General features: G+C 46.8%; 1 protein-coding gene across 7 annotated transcripts; it reads left to right on the top strand.

Moving 5' to 3' along the window:
* The first annotated feature begins 2,880 nt into the window (after positions 1 to 2,880).
* On the top strand, positions 2,881 to 17,029 carry stxbp4 (syntaxin binding protein 4). Of its 7 annotated transcripts, XM_057041570.1 has the most exons (21): positions 2,882 to 3,233; positions 3,539 to 3,673; positions 4,644 to 4,717; positions 4,788 to 4,883; positions 4,964 to 5,033; positions 5,164 to 5,238; positions 6,124 to 6,209; positions 6,696 to 6,849; positions 6,926 to 7,058; positions 7,147 to 7,253; positions 7,386 to 7,593; positions 7,674 to 7,752; positions 9,306 to 9,364; positions 10,405 to 10,501; positions 11,003 to 11,112; positions 11,530 to 11,652; positions 12,221 to 12,286; positions 13,076 to 13,258; positions 13,366 to 13,482; positions 13,988 to 14,037; positions 15,166 to 17,029. In XM_057041570.1, the coding sequence occupies exons 3-21, from the start codon at positions 4,651 to 4,653 to the stop codon at positions 15,302 to 15,304; spliced, it is 2,019 nt and encodes a 672-aa protein (XP_056897550.1). In that variant the 5' UTR covers positions 2,882 to 3,233; positions 3,539 to 3,673; positions 4,644 to 4,650; the 3' UTR covers positions 15,305 to 17,029. The 7 variants fall into 7 exon arrangements, with proteins under 7 accessions (XP_056897522.1, XP_056897550.1, XP_056897514.1 ...); XM_057041542.1 differs by lacking the exon at positions 3,539 to 3,673 and having other exon boundaries at positions 2,881 to 3,233; positions 9,309 to 9,364; XM_057041534.1 differs by lacking the exon at positions 3,539 to 3,673.
* The last annotated feature ends 402 nt before the right edge of the window (positions 17,030 to 17,431 follow it).

Raw genomic sequence — 17,431 nt, 5'->3', positions numbered from 1 at the left:
CAATCAGGGACTGAGGAAGTGATGTAAAACGATGGACAACCCCGAGTTTCTCAACAGTCGTTTTTAGAGGGGGCCTTCAAATGGCTGAATTCCACATTCTCTGAATATGTTCAAGGCTAAAATGAACAAAATCCGACGTGAGGTGCCTGAAACCTTGACTTCAGTCCTGGCAGCAGCGAATACAAAACAGGTGAAACAAATAAGCAAAGCAAGACGAATAAATTCATTAATTACATTGCCAATTTAATGGAAAAGCTGTGGCAAACTGACTTCTTCTACTGTTAGTGCTACATATGTAGAGAGCCTGGGAGTCTCCTCGTTGTCCAAAAACTTCCAACCAGTTTAAGGAAGCTGAAGCAGGACAGATGTCCCCCGCCAAACCCAAACGGGGGAAACCTTACAGCTGTCGCACCCACATTGACTTTCTGCAAGCGTGCATGTAAATCAGCGAAAAGGTCAATTAACTCAGGCCCAGAGGGTTTTCTATGATACGGAGCGTTGAGGTATTTGTAGACATCTCGATCCACGAAGGATCCGAGGATCCAAACTGAAAAGTCTGCACTTAGTCAGGTCATTGGAGAAGACACCCAGAGGGGAAAACACCAGAGGGGAAGACACCAGAGGAGAAGAAGACACCAGAGGGGAAGACACCAGAGGACAAGACCACCAGAGAAGAAGACACCAGAGGAGAAGACACCAGAGGAGAAGACACCAGAGGAGAAGACACCAGAGGACAAGACACCAGAGGAGAAGACACCAGAGAGAAGAAGACCCAGAGGACAAGACACCAGAGAGAAGAAGACACCAGAGAAGAAGACACCAGAGGACAAGACACCAGAGAAGAAGACACCAGAGGACAAGACACCCAGAGGAGAAGACACCAGAGGAGAAGACACCAGAGAAGAAGACACCAGAGGAGAAGACACCAGCGGACAAGACACCCAGAGGGGAAGACACCAGAGGAGAAGACACCAGCGGACAAGACACCCAGAGGGGAAGACACCAGAGGACAAGACACCCAGAGGAGAAGACACCAGAGGAGAAGACACCAGAGAAGAAGACACCAGAGGAGAAGACACCAGCGGACAAGACACCCAGAGGAGAAGACACCAGAGAAGAAGACACCAGAGGGGAAGACACCAGAGGAGAAGACACCAGAGAAGACACCAGAGGAGAAGACATCCAGAGGAGAAGACACCCAGAGGAGAAGACACCAGAGGAGAAGACACCAGAGGAGAAGACACCAGAGAGAAGAAGACACCAGAGAGAAGACACCAGAGGAGAAGACACCAGAGGAGAAGACAGCCAGAGGGGAAGACACCAGAGGAGAAGACACCAGAGAAGACACCAGAGGAGAAGACACCAGAGAAGAAGACACCAGAGAAGAAGACACCCAGAGGAGAAGACACCAGAGGAGAAGACAGAGAAGACACCAGAGGAGAAGACACCAGAGGAGAAGACACCAGAGAAGAAGACACCAGAGGAGAAGACACCAGACGAGAAGACACCAGAGGAGAAGACACCAGAGGAGAAGACACCAGAGAAGAAGACACCAGAGGAAAATACACCAGAGGAGAAGACACCAGAGGAGAAGACACCAGAGAAGAAGACACCAGAGGAGAAGACACCAGAGGAGAAGACACCAGAGGAGAAGACACCAGAGGAGAAGAGGCCCAGAGGTCCATGCGGGCCAGCAGATGGCGTCCTAGGGGACCATGAAGTTCGCCTATGACCCTATGAGTGGACCCTGCCTGTAACAGCAGTTACACAAAGGCCCTTAGCAACCAACACAGCAGTTATAAAATGCCCTTAGCAACCAAACCAGCAGTTATAAAAGCCCCCTGGGAACCAAAACGGCAGTTATAAAAGCCCCCTAGCAACCAAAACAGCAGTTATAAAAGCCCCCTGGCAACCAAAACAGCAGTTATAAAAGCCCCCTGGCAACCAAAACAGCAGTTATAAAAGCCCCCTAGCAACCAAAACAGCAGTTATAAAACTACGGCACTGAATCCTGATTTAGCAATTAGAATAGAATAGAATTTATTTGTCATTATATGTGGAGACTGTACAATGATATTCTGAAATCAACAAGAATCCACCTTTGTTGGGCCCATTGATGAACAATCTGAAGACCAGACGAGGAATTGAAATCGCGGTGTTGGGGCAAAGGTCATCTCGGGGGGGGGGGGGGGGGGGGGGGGGATGTGACATTTTGCTCCTTTCCAGTGATATGTGATATCGAAGGTGAGGCGATTATGTAGCTGAGGTAAATCCCTGGGCAGCCACCGTGCACGATGCACGTGCTTGGTCCAGCAGGCGAAACACACGTACACTCGGTAAACAGGAAACATGTCTGCAACTTCGCAGTAGGTTGCATCAGATGGCTCCTCCAGCTTCTCCCCAGTTCACGCCTGTTTTGTTCTGACCTTTCACACCATTTAGCCTCCCAACGTGACCCTTTTACACCATTTAGCCTCCCAACGTGACCCTTTTACACCATTTAGCCTCCCAACGTGACCCTTTCACGCCATTTAGCCTCCCAACGTAACGGTGCGGACGGGCCATTTCCAAGCTTTTGGATTTTTGGGAGCGACGTTTGTGTTGTGTTCAGTGTTTGCAGGAAATGTGGATGTCTGCTGAGAGTCAATGTCTCAGACATTTAAGCCCTGGCAGTTTTTAATCTGTCAGCTGAAGAACGAACATTAAACCTTTCAGCGCGCGTGTGTGTGTGTGTGTGTGTGTGTGTGTGTGAGGGGGGGGGCATAGAGAGAGAGAGAGGCAGAGTGTGTGTGTATAAGAGACAGAGAGGAGAGACAAGTAGAGCGTGTGTGTGTGTGTGTCTGTGTGTGTGTGTGTGTGTGTGTGTGTGTGTGTGGTGGGGGGGCAGAGAGAGAGAGCGGGAGAGAGAGGCAGAGTGTGTGTGTGTATGAGAGACAGAGAGACAAGTAGACAAGTAGAGCGTGTGTGTGGTGTGTGTGTGTGTGTGTGTGTGTGTGTGTGTGTGTGGTATGATCCGGGATTAGAGTGTAAAGGTGTGTGTCTCCATGTCGAGGGGATTTTCATACTCTCCCCCAACCCTATCTGAACCGTGGTTGTCGTCATGGCGGCGTGACGTGCCGCTCGACTCATGCGGCCGTGCGTGATTGGCTGTTTTTGGGTTGTTTGGACCATCAAGTGATGCCTTTACTGCCTCAGGACAAGAACGAACCTGATGGACTGTCGCTGCTCTACTGGTGAGGTCTGCTCTCCTCCCTCCTTCGCTCCCTCCCTCCTTGTTTCCTTCCGTTGTCTGCTCCTCCAGCTTTCATGTTTTGCTGTTATGTGATCTGATGCGTCACAAACATGTGAAATGACATAACTCTGCTCTGCATGTATGCGCCGCCAAAGTACCCATGATGCATTGTGGCTGGATTCATGCGAATTGTTCTGTTTGAGTCAGTGAACAAATTTGCTGCTTCGCTGAAGGTTTGGAGGCGAGGATGGCGAAGGGTTGACCACACTGGACCAACATTAAAACCGTATCGTATGGAACCTACAGGCACTTCCAGGCACCTTCAGGAACCTTAAGGCACCTTAAGGAACCTTCAGACCAAAAACAGCTGTGGATGTCGACATTAATAAAGATGGCTGATGACTCCGCCCCCTCAAACCAAGGATGATATTAACGACGAAGGTGGCAAAGATGATAATCTCTGCGTCGGAAAATGAAGCCAAAATAACCCGATACAACTGCTGCCATTTTTAACCAGGGTTCAGCCATCGGTAGCTACGCTAACAATGCTGTCTGCTTGCTGTGATGGTGCTAAGCTAGGCTAACAGCAACACCGTGCAGCGCTATAGCCTCTGTGTGTGCAGGTAATCAGTCGTGACAGGCGGAGCAGATTATCAGGTATTAAGTGATCAGTTTAATTGCTCTCCCTCGTGTCCGTGCAGCGGCATCGGTGTTGACGGCTCACAGGTATTGTAGCTCTTGTCGGGCTCTTTTTGTCAACCGCAGCGTTTGTTCGTAGGCGCCGCAGTCAGTACGAAAATGTGCATATTTTACAAACCAAAAGAAGAGAAAAACGACTTTCCGACGCTCTTTTGCGCTTTGTTGACATAAGATAATGGAGGATTTTTCACGTTAGCTCACCTCCGCCTTTGCTACACGCTACCAGCCAACCTTCTGAACCACTCTTTGACCTGTAATCTAAAAGGTTTCTTTATCGCCACCTAGCGTCAGACAAGCAATCAGGCAACGTGATGGTCTTTTAAAGCTTTAACAGAGCTCGGCTAGCTGTGCTTATAGGCCACTTTTTTTAAATGCCGATCAGTCCGATGGCCGACACGACGACGCCCTAAATGCAACTTGAGCGGTGGAGCCCCCTGGTGGTGAAGCAGCGGGTGCTGCTGCTTTCTTACATTTGTCATCCGATCTCTGATGGCTTCAGTTCGATGATGCTGAAGTATTTTTAAAGGTCTCAGAGTTTGTCATCACGCAGCGCACGCGTGCTGCCTCCACCAGTTACACTGACACACTGAGAGGGACCCTGTTCCCTCTTCTCTGTTGTCATGGTGACAGGAGAAGGAGGAGGAGCATGAGGAGGAGGAGCTGCAGCGTGTGTGACATGTGTTTGAGCGAGTTGTGTTGTGCTCGTTATCAGGACGATCATGGGTCCACATGGCGCCAACCGAGCCGTCCAGAGGCTGGAGTTTAGGGACTGCAGGAAAGGACTCGGTGAGCTCTGACCTCTGACCTCTGGCTGTGTCATGGCGGTTCCGTCTTTAACAGCAATTTTGTGCTGCAGGTGTGAAGATAATTGGGGGCTACAAAGAGCAGAGTGGAGAACAGTTCGGGGTCTACATCAAGCGGGTGGTCAGTGGGGGGCTGGCAGCTCTGGATGGTAGAAAACATGATTCTGTGAATTATCGCTGCTATTATTGCTCTGATTGATGATAGAAAGACTTGCTGTTTGCGTTCCAGGTCGGCTTAAGGCAGGGGACCTCATCTTGGATGTCAATAACATCAGTCTGGTTGGAGTGACCAATGAGAGGTGAGTGTATCATGTTCGCCTTCCAGGTCCACAAGAAACAAACAGAGGTGCAGATCTACCTTCAAAACGAGCCCATTACTGATTTGTTTTGGTCAAGCAATGATGTCACATGAATCCTGTCCCCTGATAGGGCGGTGGAGATCTTGAGGATGGCCTCGCTCTCCAATCACATGTCCCTACTGATTGCCAGAGATGAAGAATCCAGGTGAGGAGCAGATGCTGAGCGATCAACTTCCACGCTGACCAGCAGTTTGTTAGCATCGCTAAATGTTCTGTTGACTCCACCTGCAGGGAGCTTTAGCTGCTTTTTCACTACAGGAAACTAAACTTAGTGGCAGGAAAGTTCCTGTTGATTTGTAGTAGTTTCCAAAGAGGAATCATCAAAGAATTTGATGATATGAAGGATTGAAAGCTATGCTAATGCATTAGCAGGTATGGCTAATATTGAAATACTGTGGTTTGTTGTGAATGTAAAATGTTCTGCAGCTCGATTTATCGCTGACACATCTTTGTTGATGTTAAAATAAGTGCAGAACAGCGTAGCGGTAAGTTTCAGGTGTGATGTCACGTCTGCCCCCATTCTGCCCCTGAGATGAACCGACCCGGCACTTGTTTGTCCGCAATAGTTTGCACGTCAGCTCGCCATGTCGACACAAACAGGCAGTGACACAATCAGGACGCTGATGTGAGCTGAGGAAAGAGCCAAAACTCCCGAGATCAGCACAAATAGGGAACCACCGACCTTTCATCGGGGGTGAGAAGGTCTACTGAGGCTAAGCTAAGCATTAGCATAAATTGCCACATTAGCCTTGACTTCCACACAGTTTGCAGGGCCCAGTTTGGTCACAGTGTGAACGCCGACTGTTGCTGGTCAGCGATTACTTGGTGTCCTTTCTGACACCAGAGGATGAGGATGATGAAAGTTACACAATGAGGAAGAACAGAACCTCCAATAGCGGCAAAACAACGGTCTGACAGAGAGTGACCTGCAATCCGCCGGATTTATTTGTAAAAAAACAGTAGTTGTTGTGTCTGGAGTTCAGCCTGATTGAAACGTCCCTGTTGTCTTTGTCTCATTGGGCTCTTTCAGGACACAGTTTGTGGAGTTGATGGAAAAGTGCAGCTCCGGTAATTCCTCCCTTACCGGACAGATTTCCCCGTTGCAGCTCAGCACAGGTGCCCCACTCGTTCCGCCACTGTAGGTCACATGACTGTACATCACACATGTCAAATCAAATCAAATCAAATCAAATCAATCTTTATTTATATAGCATCTTATACAGTCAGAATTGTTTCAAGGCGCTTTCCAGAATCCCAGGGCCTAGCCCCAGACAAGCAGCAGTGGCAAGGAAAAACTCCCCTTTAACAGGAAGAAATCTTGAGCAGGACCAGGCTCATGTAGGGGGACCCTCCTGCTGATGGGGGGCTGGGTAAAGAGAGAGGAGAGGGAGAGGGAGAGGGAGAGAGGAGAGAGGAGAGGAGAGGAGAGGAGAGGAGAGGAGAGGAGAGGAGAGGAGAGAGAGGAGAGGAGAGAGAGGAGAGGAGAGGAGACACATGCAACGCGACTGTTTTACATAGCTTCACGCCACTGTAGGTCACATGACTGCACGTTTAAATGTTTCAGCTGCACATTTTCACGTGGCTCTCCATCGTTCTGTTCAGTGAGGCTGGCCGACACGGCTTCATCTTCGTCTTCCTCCAGATCTGAGAGCCCTCAGCTCCTCGGTGCAAAAGAGGGCCTCGCCACCCACAGTCACGCCCCCCCCCAGGCCACCAACACTCCTCAAAGCAGCCAGTTGCCCTCACGCGTCTTCAGGTCTCAGATTTCCTCAAAGTGAATCCAAACTAGCACATTTTGTGTTATTTATTCACCCCCCCCCCCTTGACCCTAGTGACAGCACCATTCAGTTGATATGCGTAGCCAAGGCGACCGGCTTGGGACTGGTCATCAAGGGCGGGGCCAATCGCGCAGATGGACCAATGGTGTTCATTCAGGAGCTGATGCCTGGAGGCGACTGTCAAAAGGTGATTTTTAGTACTCGGAAACTCCTGAATTCTACGAGGAACATGACCAAACTCTCCAGATTTTAGTCTCAGACATCTGTTGTTCCAGGATGGCCGGCTGCAGGTTGGAGATCAGCTGGTGTCCATCAACAAGGAGTCTCTGATCGGGGTGACATATGAAGAAGCTCGGAGTATCCTGACACGTACTAAACTCAGGTACCAGGCAAAGATGACCCATAATAAACATCTATGAACCTTCACCTCCCTTTGTATTGAAAGCTAAATGCCTCAATGTAGCTGCGAAGCTAACAGTAGCCTGTTAATCTCTGTGTTGTCACAAACGAGCAGACCCGACCCAACAGTGGAAATTGCCTTTATCCGTCGGAGTTTGTGGTCTGGCTCCAGCCGCGGGTCCCCCAACACACAGGCGTCCACAGGAGCTGTTACGAGGCACCTGGGAGTTGTTGCCGCGCCCCTGCAATCTGGCACGGTCACCAAAGTCACACCGGGCGAACAGCCCATCGGCGAAAACCTGCCGGCGGTCAGCGAGAGTCAGGTCAGGCTTCAGTTCTGACTCAGAACCACAAACTGAAATCTGAGCGGGCAGACATGAACACGCTGAATTCACCTGTGCAGGCACGAGTGCATCCAGTCAGAGCAGAGCAGAGCTCCCTGGCGCCACCAGAGGGCGACACTGCCACCCAGAGCAGCTGTGGTAGGTGTCCGGGCTCCTGCGTGAATGGAGAGCTTCATTATCATCGTGGTGTTTATGTTCACTCTGGGCTGTCACAGCCTGCTCAGCAGCCCGCTGTCGACCACATCCACAATCAATCACCACATCAGATATTATAATAGAGCATATAAATGTATTAAGTGTGTGTGTGTGAGAGAGAGAGAGGAGAGAAAGAGAAAGAGAAAGAGAAAGAGAGGCTGTTGTATGTGCTACACTTTGAATACCAACGTCCACATTCTACTAGCAAAGGGAGGACATTTTGGCTGGTTCTTACAACCTTACAGGACTGTTTGAGGACTGTTGTGGTTTTCAGGTTGAGGTGAGAATTGGTTTAGATTAGGATTAGGGTCAGGGGGATAGATGTGTGTGTGTGTGTGTGTGCGCGCGCTGTTGGATGTAGAGCTGAAATTGCGCCCCACGAACTGCCTTTCAGATAGAACTCCCTTTCCTCTCTTTAAAAAAGGTTTTTTATTGGCCTGGCTCACTCATTTTATCATTGTTTCATGCTCGTTTTAGCTAATGATAAAGCCCAGCTCTGACCCATCTATCCTCTCTAAATTTGGACCCCTCTCCGCCCTGCTGTCCGAGGCGTCAGGCCCAGCAGCTCATTTCCAGAGAGTGCTGATATTTTCCAAAAAGTTCCAGTATATTTTTGGGAGTACCGCTGTCATGTGACATTCATTGTATGAACTCGATGCTCCAAACCTTCCAGTTATTTCTTTTAGTGGGACCACCCTTATTGTGGGGTGCCTCAAGGGTCTGTTTTAAGCCCTTTATTGTTTTCATTGTCTGAGCCATTTTTACCAATTATAATGTGTATTTTCATTGATCTCCTAAAGATGCTCAGACTTTACTCCCCTGGAAATTGAATTGTAAAGATGCTGTTCTGGCCTGGAATAGCGACATCAGGACCTGGCTGAGGCTCAGTTTCCTCAATCTTAATGAGAAGAAGACTGAAGTCACCATGTTGGGGCATCATTACAGCGATTATTTTGACACTCCCCTCGCAGGGTTCAAAAAACTGTCCTGTCATTAAGATCCATGGTTTCATGTTTGAGAGGGATTTTAAATTTAAAGGTGCCTTTTTCCAGCTGCATCTTCTCCTGCACGATCCTCACGGTTCCAGACGGATCACCAGATTTTCGTATCCGTTATATTACATCAGTCACCCGACGGTGCGAGTTAGACAATCAAACCATCCATCTGGTGGCACACCGACCCGCAAAAAAAGGGGGATCTGTTCACGTGAACGGTACACATATGTGATGCAAATGATGACTCAGCAAAATAACGTGTGTAACCCCTGAATCTGGCAGGAATAAGCCAGATGAATATTCAGAGGGGCGATCTCACACACACACACACACGCCTCTCCTTCATTTGATGATTCATTTGAAGGCTCTAACGTCTGTCTTCACCACATTCTTCAATTCACTTTCTCAAATTCTATTATTATTATTATTGATGATAATAGATGAAGGATCCCCAAGAACGTTTCTGTTTGTCTTTATGTGTGTGTGTGTGTGTGTCTCCAGAAGCTGCTGGTGGTCAACCTCATCAAAGCTGGCGTCTCAAACTAAACCATCTGGAACAGGTGTGTGTTCTTGTATATTCGTGTCCATGTTTGTGTACCTGTTGTGCTGTAAGGGTGTATAGTGTAAGGCGACCAAGTCAAAATGATCAACCCATTATATTTACGTAGAAAACTATTGAGGATTCTTACAGTTTATGTTGATGTATGTTGCATAACCACATATGTTGCACAGCCCAACACTTTCCTTGTGTTGGGATTTCCCTCTGCTAGTAAGTTCCAGAATTGTCAATGAGGTCTGGACTTTACCTCAATGTCAGCAAGTAGTGTGGAAATCTCATCTTTCATTTTAATACCCTTTCTTAAGTTTAAGAGAAAAAAGGAATTAGCGGTAACAAGCTGACTAGCTTAGAGCCGTTGTTTGCGCGTGCACAGTGAGCCAAGGGTCAAAGAAATCCAGATGTCATCCGACTGGCTGCCCTGTAGATCACTCAAGTGACGGGATGGATGAGAGCCTGACGTCTATTTTTTTACTGTCACGTGATCTACCGATAGTACCTTGGCGATCGGCTGGTAGATCGCGATCTACGCATTGAGCACCCCTGTTGTAGAGGCATGATCTCCAGGTGTCTGTGATGCTGTCAAGCTGGACAATACTACTGACCTTAGACAACGTGACTCCCCAAGATAACGCGAGGAACTGTAGGAGGGCTCTGTATACCTCTAAATACGGGGACAGTAAATTTAGAGCTTCTCAGTTTGAGTTGGTGTATTTACAGTAATTCATTCAGATGCGTTTAATATACAGCACATTCTGGACACATGTGAGGGGGAACATCGGGCTGAAAGGCTGTATTGGTGTATTGTGTAAAGCAGGACACAGAACACACACAGTGTGTGTGTTCCTGTGTGTCTCTGTATGTTTCTGTCTGTGCCGTGTGTATTTTCCTGTGTGTTTTGGTGTATTCTTCTGTGTTCCAATGTGTCCCTGTGTGTGTGTGTGTGTGTGTGTGTGTGTGTGTGTGTGTGTGTGTGTGTGTGTGTGTGTGATGTGTTTGACCTCAGATATTGATCTCCTGGTGTGCATGTGTGCCTGTGTTCAGGCTTTGGATGTGTTTGGGCTGAAGCCCTCAGAAGCTCAGCAGCAGGTGCTGAGGTCCAGACTCAAGGCTGATCCAGCAGGAACTGTGGCCTTCACAGGTGAGAACCAATCGCTCAGAATTCAGGGCCGTCCTGGGTTCTGGTTCAGGAAGCTGAAGGAAAAATAAAGTCTGAACAGTTTGACTGAGCAGACTAGAACAAACCAGAACAGACCAGAACAGACTTGGCTAGAACAGACTGGCGAGACTGGGACAGAATTGACCAGACTAGACGGACTACAATAGACTAGAGGGACCAGAGCAGACTGGGATAGACCAGAAAAGACTCAAATGGGCTTGACGAGATTAGAACCAACTGGACCAACAAGCCCAGATTGGAACAGACTAGAAGAGAGTGGACAGACCAGAAGAGATTCATTTCTAAATTTCATTTGACCAGGCTAAGAATTGGACGATGACCACAAACCTTGACCCGCCAACTGGACGAGGGGCGATTTGACACGGGACAGTTCTGTTTTCAATTGCAGAAATCTTGCTGACACGAAACCCCTCATGGAAGTATCAGAAATGCATAAAAATCTGTGTTTATTTGTGTGCTCAGATTTCCAAATCCTGATCCACGAGATGTTCCTGTCTCAGTTGGACCAGCTGGAAGTTACCAGTCCACGATCCAGGTTGTTTGGTTTGTTGGATTCACCCGGCAACCTTCAGGTAACCAACCCACAGCAACAGCAACCTGCCCGACTCCCAATCATACATCCACAAATCAAAACAAACCTGGCTTTTGAAGCCTTCCCCTGTAGTCTGACACCATCGGTTAAATGGACACTGTTGGTTGTTTCCTCGTACAAACGATTGGAAGCTGTGGATGAAACAGCTTAACCCTCAAGAATGTTGATATTTCCATTGATAACGCTGCTGTGATGCGGCACCGCACTGATCCATCCTCATCGAGTGGACTCTCTGGTAACGATCTGTTGGCGAGGACCAGTTCTGCCCACAGAAATAAAGATTTTTTTGCCCAGTTGGTTACAAGCTGCCAGAGCAATAATCAATCTCCCTCCGAGAGCTGCACGCGGTGTTGGCTTCAAACGGACGCTCCAACACCGCGTGTGGATCCCTCCTCAGATGAAAACAGTTCCCGCTCTGTCCCTCGTACAGACCTCTCTGTCGGACTCGGAGGAGCTGGAGGAGATGGAGCAGCTGAGGAAGGAGCACATCGAGGCCCTGAGGGAGATGAAGAGGCTGCAGGTAAAATAATGTTGCCACGCGCGCTCCCATCAGCCCCCCGTGTGCTCGCTCCCACTTCCTGTCCGCTGCTTTTGTGCACACTGTGGTCGCGTTGATCCCCACGTGTGCGTTATATTCTGTAGATTAGCCGTCGATCCTGCAGGTGAATCACATCAAATCACTTGCGATCAGATCCAATTAGGTGTGGACACGTCCCAAATTAGACCTCACATTGGCATCAAACTCAGTTTCAGATGAAGTCAGATCACGTCTCAGATCAGATTAAATCTCAAATCGATCAGGTGAAATTTAAATCAACGTGTAATTTTTAAAAACTGTTTCGTCGTTTAAAGAAACAACTGAAAAATGGGTCCGTTTTCACCATTTTATTAAGTTTCTAGGAGTTTCCATCATTCCCTCACCATGAACACGTGATGCTCGTGTGTCCATATTTTATTGATTATCGATCAGTTTTGCCGTCTGATTTGAAAACTACAACTGGAATTGTTTTCCTGCAGTAGATGGAATTTACCGTCAGTCTGACCAATGTTGACTGTGATGAAGTGATTTGACAACGTTTGTTGCCCAGGAGCAGCTGGTCGAGTCCCAGAGAGTCCACCATCAGATGGAGGAGGAGCTTAACAACGTTAAACAGGTGAGTCTCACCTGCTCCAGGTCATTTTCAGCAGGAAGTATCTGCCGTGACAACAAACCCGGTGGGGTGGGGGTTGATGATTGACGCAGACATGAGGGCCAATGTTAGCTGACAGAAAAATAACCACATATTCTCTCAGCGTTTTACAATCAAACACTTCAAAATGTCAAAATGGAAACAAACATCTCTCTCTGAGACGTTTCTGCAGCTTAACCGGAGCCCAAGTGAGGTTTGTTCAGTTAATTAGAGGCGATTCGTAAAGAGGCTGACGACTGAGGAGTAAAAACTGAACCACGAGGTCAGAAAAACTGACTCCAGAGCTCAGAAACAGGATTGGATCCAGGCATAGATCAGAGGACCTCAAAAACATTTCTTCAGCTCTGACGGTTCCCAAGAGGAACAGATATAAATACACAAGAAAGGAGCCAGGTTGTTTGGGAACAGGTGCATCACACGAAGCTAATAAAGTTTGAGGCAGACAGGTGCGGCACACAGATCATCACAAGCAGGATGATGATCTCTACAATTGTTTTTTTCCTTTAGCATAAGAATGCAAGACTGACTAGCATTATCGTTGACTGAGGAAAGGGATCTGTTAGCAGCTGTAGCTATGTTAGCTGGCTGCATCGATTAAATTGGCATCGGTCAGCTGAGGAATGGTTAGCTCAGCCCAACACTTGCTACGTCAGACAGGTCAGGTTGAAGAGGCAGCGTCTCTGCTGAAAGGTGAGACTCCGTCTGAAACTCCAGCACCTCCTCTTTCATTGTTAGCACTTCCTCTGTTGACAGGAAATGGAACTTCTGAGAACTGAGGAGAGTCAGGCTCTGACCACCCAGATCCAGCTGGCCGAGGAGGCCCAGAAGCAGGCCCGGGGGATGGAGATGGACTACGAGGAGGTGATCCACCTGCTGGAGGCCGAGATCGCTGAACTGAAGTCTCAGGGGGTGGAGCCATCACTGTTGACCAACAAGGTGGGGCTTTTCATTCGAAGAAGAGTTTTATTGCCACTTTATGAAATTAAATGAAACATAATTTGGCATTTTTGAGGTCTTATTTTTAGGCTTAAACTTATTTCCAGGAGGAGAAGGATGAGCTGAAGAAGAAAATTGCCATTCTAGAGTGTCAACTACGCAAGAGTGAAGCTGCCAGAAGGAGATTTGAGGTGTCTGTGGGGAAACTGCTGAGTTTTGTGGAGGTAAACTTTGAATGTTTGTTTTCTGATTCAACACTTCCCACCGGAGGCTGCTCCTTCTCCGCAGAGCAACATGTTGCCGAGCTGCTCTTTTTTTTTTTTCTTTTCCTGCTAACCTTAATTTCCTGTCTGATTTCCTGTCTGATCTCTTCTCTGTTGTTCTATTGAAGTTTGTCTCTGGGTAGATGAGGAAATGTCACAAAAAAGTTTTTGGCTTTTGCAACAACTAAAACGAGGTCACGTTGCTCGATACTGCCCCCCCACGCTTTGTGGAGGTACTGCAACGAAACAAGCAGGATGCAAATGATAAACGGACAAACGTCAGTGGGAATAAAAATGCCACCAGAACAAAACTGACAAACACCTTGAAAAGTTCTTTTAAAGTTAAGATGACCGTGTTGTTGTTTGAGAGTTAAAGTTAAAAAAAAAAAAAGTAGGTCAAATTTTCAGATTTGTCACTTTCCATCTGAGAAAGCAAAGAAAACAAAGGTTCTTTTGTGTTTTGCAGAACGTTCAAGAGTTTCTGTTGGAGAACCTTGGACCCCCCAAGAGCTACAGGTGTGTGTGTGAGTGTGTGTTGTTTTTGGAGCATCACAATCTGCATTCTAATAGCAAAATGAGAACAATTTTGTAAAGTGAGGTCATTTTGGTTGGTCCTCAAAAGGCTGTACAAGAGTGAGAACCTGGTTTTAAGGTTAAGGTTGGAATTGGATTTAGGTCAGGCATCACGCAGATTTGTGCTGCTCGCTGCAGGATCTCTCATCCAATCACGGTGCCTCTCTTCCCCTCTGTCTCTCGCACGAGCGCAAGCACACACACACATGCGCGCGCACACACACACACACACACACACACACACACACAGGTTGAACGCCAGTGCTCTGTATTTATTTGCTGCCTGCTGAGTTCTGTAGCTGTTATGAAACGTCTGATGTGTAAGGTCACCCATCAGACCTCAGCACCACAGAGGAAGACGTGACCTACAGCTGCATTCTTCATCTAACAACCTCAGGGACACCTTTGAGCGCAGCTTCATCAGTCACCTGCGGCAAACATTGCATATCTGAAGCATGTTGGTGAGGAACGCTGGTGGCGTTTCATTAGCGCTTTGTCTCTCGTAGACAAATCGATTGAAAAATGTGGGGACGCCACACAGACGATAAATTTTTTCTTTCCTTTCCATTTGTTTTTCTCTCCGTCTTCCTGACCCAGTGCTACCTGGGTTGTGTAATGGGTTCTACGAACAGGGTCAGTGGGACAATGGCACTCACCTTTTATAACTCTGGGACACAGCTGGCGTTTATGGGTGCCTTCGCTCTAATGGCTCGTCTCTGATTCGTCACTGATTTTTCTGATAAGCCCAAATCCAACAAAGTGCAATCGTCTTGATTACGATTTTTGATTAAAAATTGCTCCTCGCGCATGCAAATAACAGCCGCTTCCATTGGAAATATGAACATCAGCGTTTTTATTTTGATTTGAACGTTGATGATCTGTGACTTGATTTTGATCTGTGGTTCTGGATCACTAGGCTGATCACACATGTTCTAACCCGTCCATCCATCCAAGAGAACGAGAGGATCGTAAACAGTGTGTCTCATCGATTGTTCCTCCTGACCTTAAACTGAGAAACACGGCAACTTAAGGTTCACAGCGGTTCCACCTAAGTGTCCTCTTCTGTTTCAGCTCTGGAGATCTTAAAGTCGGAGCGTCGTCTCTCAATCCGCCGTACAAAAAAAGCCCATGGACCTCAGCCTCACTTGCCCAGGAGGCAAAGGAGCTCAGCAGGACGGTCAGATCTATGATGGAGGTCGACTGTAAGTGATTCCTGCTGCTCCTCCTTCCTCGTCCATCCTCTTCCTTCTGCTCCTCTGCTGTCCTGCATGCAACCGATGCCAGAGGAAACCAAACCGACCCGACACGCTAGCTGTTGTAACTGTCCTCCCTGCGTCAGACCTTCTAGTGGATGTGGACCTTGGCGAGCCCTCTGAGACATGATCACCAATTCACCGTCAACTATGAATCTTCCTCCTCCCTGAAAAGTGTTCTCCGAACATTTGAAGATTGCGACACAAAGAGTATCTGTCAATCTGTCAGGGTTGACTCGCCGTTAAAACATCTACGCCTGATTTTCACCTGAAAAACCTGATTATAAGCTGATATTTGAAAACGCTGCCAAGACTAAAATCTTCGACTCCGAATGTTGAAGTCGGAGCTCATCGTTAGCCATGAGGTTGGCCGACACCCGATCCACTGTTAGCTTTCTCTTTGCACTAAATCTTAATTTTGACCAAGCTAATGATGCTACCAGTCAGAATTTTTACTGATAAGACAATCATGGGGCTCTGTAGATTCCCTAAGAGGATCAGAAAAACGTGGTCACAAAAAATAATGGCAGCCATTTTGGTTTTCTGGAGTCATGAAGCAAACTAATGTTTATTTCACATCAAAATTAGTGGGTGAACAAGGTTTTTTTTTTTTTTAAGTCGATGAATATGCATATTAAAACATGTGATGTATGATCTCATAAGAAGTGGCCAGAAAAAGGCCAAGAATAAGCAGAAAGAAGCTCTCTCACCTTAAAATCTTGCCAATGTTGAGTTTTAAAACGTAGAAAAATTGCAATAACGATGGAAAACATCAGTGGGATGTGCTCAGTCCCCAAGAAGCAGAGTTCTCTTCTCAGTTCCCGGTCAGTACGATGACGAAGAGCCATTGGCTCTCTCTCATCACCGCAGAAATTAGAGGCGCCACCGTCGTCTGCTGATCACGTTGAATGCGGGTCGGAGCCCAGCTGATAAAAAACCAGGTCCTTTGATCATTAGCTACTGAGCCACAGAGCTAAACTGGATCAATAAAAAGATTCTAAATTTCATTTACATAGCAAGCCAGAATTTTAACGCGCTGAATAAGCAGTTCAAACAGCAACGTTACAAAAATTAGGGTCATTTAAAGGAACTGTAAAATGAATTATTTCTATGAAAGACAACATGGGGTCAAGAACTCACTACTGCCTTTTGAACTAGTTGTAGGCAAGACTGAAAATAAAACTGGACCTGAAAGCGAACCTTGCAGCATGCTGCAGGTAATGCAGCCTGAGAACCATGAGTGTTGCTATGGTGATCACTAAACTATGTCAACAGTAAACCAGTGCTGTGTCTTTGATGCCTTGATGCATTTATGACCTTAAGGAGGGCTGTTTCACTGCTGACTGAAATTGGTCAAATTGCTCATTTTGACATATCATTTCTAAAGCTGTGTGGAAGCTACTTTTCTATCTTTTAAACACTTTCAAACAATGTTTGACTTTATGGTCTGAAGGCTGAAAAGTTCCAAGTTTATGTAATAAGTTAGCCTTCCAATCAAAACGCAGCAGCAGCAAACAGTAGCTAAAAGAAGTCGCTCAGATGTGAGGAGAGAAACTGTAGTCTAATAGCAAAACCACGCCACGGCTTTTGGACACTTCTGAAGGAAATTAAGATGCTTTTGCTTTGTTTCAGTTTCTTTTTGTCCTTCAATATTTGCTGAGTAAAGTTAAATGACCGACTGATTTTCTTTGTTTTCATTATTTCTCTGTGTTTGTCTTTTAAATCAGCGCCTTCATATGCATTTAACATATACATCCATCAAAATATATCAGAAAATGGATGTTAACATAAATATCACAGCCTGATTCCAACTAATAAGCTGTGTATGATTAGCAAGCTAATAAGCTTTGTAAATTAGAGCTCTACAATGAGGACATGTGCCCCCAGTGGCTTGTTGCGGTATAACTTAATGTTAACATCAGATACACTTTTGCTCTTCTTATTAGATCTTTTTTTTTTACATTCCACACTGTAATGCATTTTATCAATAGGGCTTTTATATATATATAATGCAAAAAACCAAAATATTATCACATTTACCAGGTAACAATTCTTCCTGATGACAATAACCGATAATATTGGCA

The sequence above is a fragment of the Takifugu flavidus genome, chromosome 1 (assembly GCF_003711565.1).
Source record: "Takifugu flavidus isolate HTHZ2018 chromosome 1, ASM371156v2, whole genome shotgun sequence".
NCBI classification, from domain to species: domain Eukaryota; kingdom Metazoa; phylum Chordata; class Actinopteri; order Tetraodontiformes; family Tetraodontidae; genus Takifugu; species Takifugu flavidus.
Note: the sequence above shows the minus strand (reverse complement) of the source record. Positions and strands in the feature narration are given on the sequence as shown.

Excerpts from the sequence above, each read along its gene's own strand:
- stxbp4 (XM_057041534.1), top strand. The coding sequence starts at position 3,178 with ATGCCTTTACTGCCTCAGGACAAGAACGAACCTGATGGACTGTCGCTG. Across the intron at positions 3,234-4,643 it reads GGACTGTCGCTGCTCTACTG|GACGATCATGGGTCCACATG; the intron begins GTGAGGTCTGCT and ends GCTCGTTATCAG. Across the intron at positions 11,653-12,220 it reads GGGAGATGAAGAGGCTGCAG|GAGCAGCTGGTCGAGTCCCA; the intron begins GTAAAATAATGT and ends TTTGTTGCCCAG.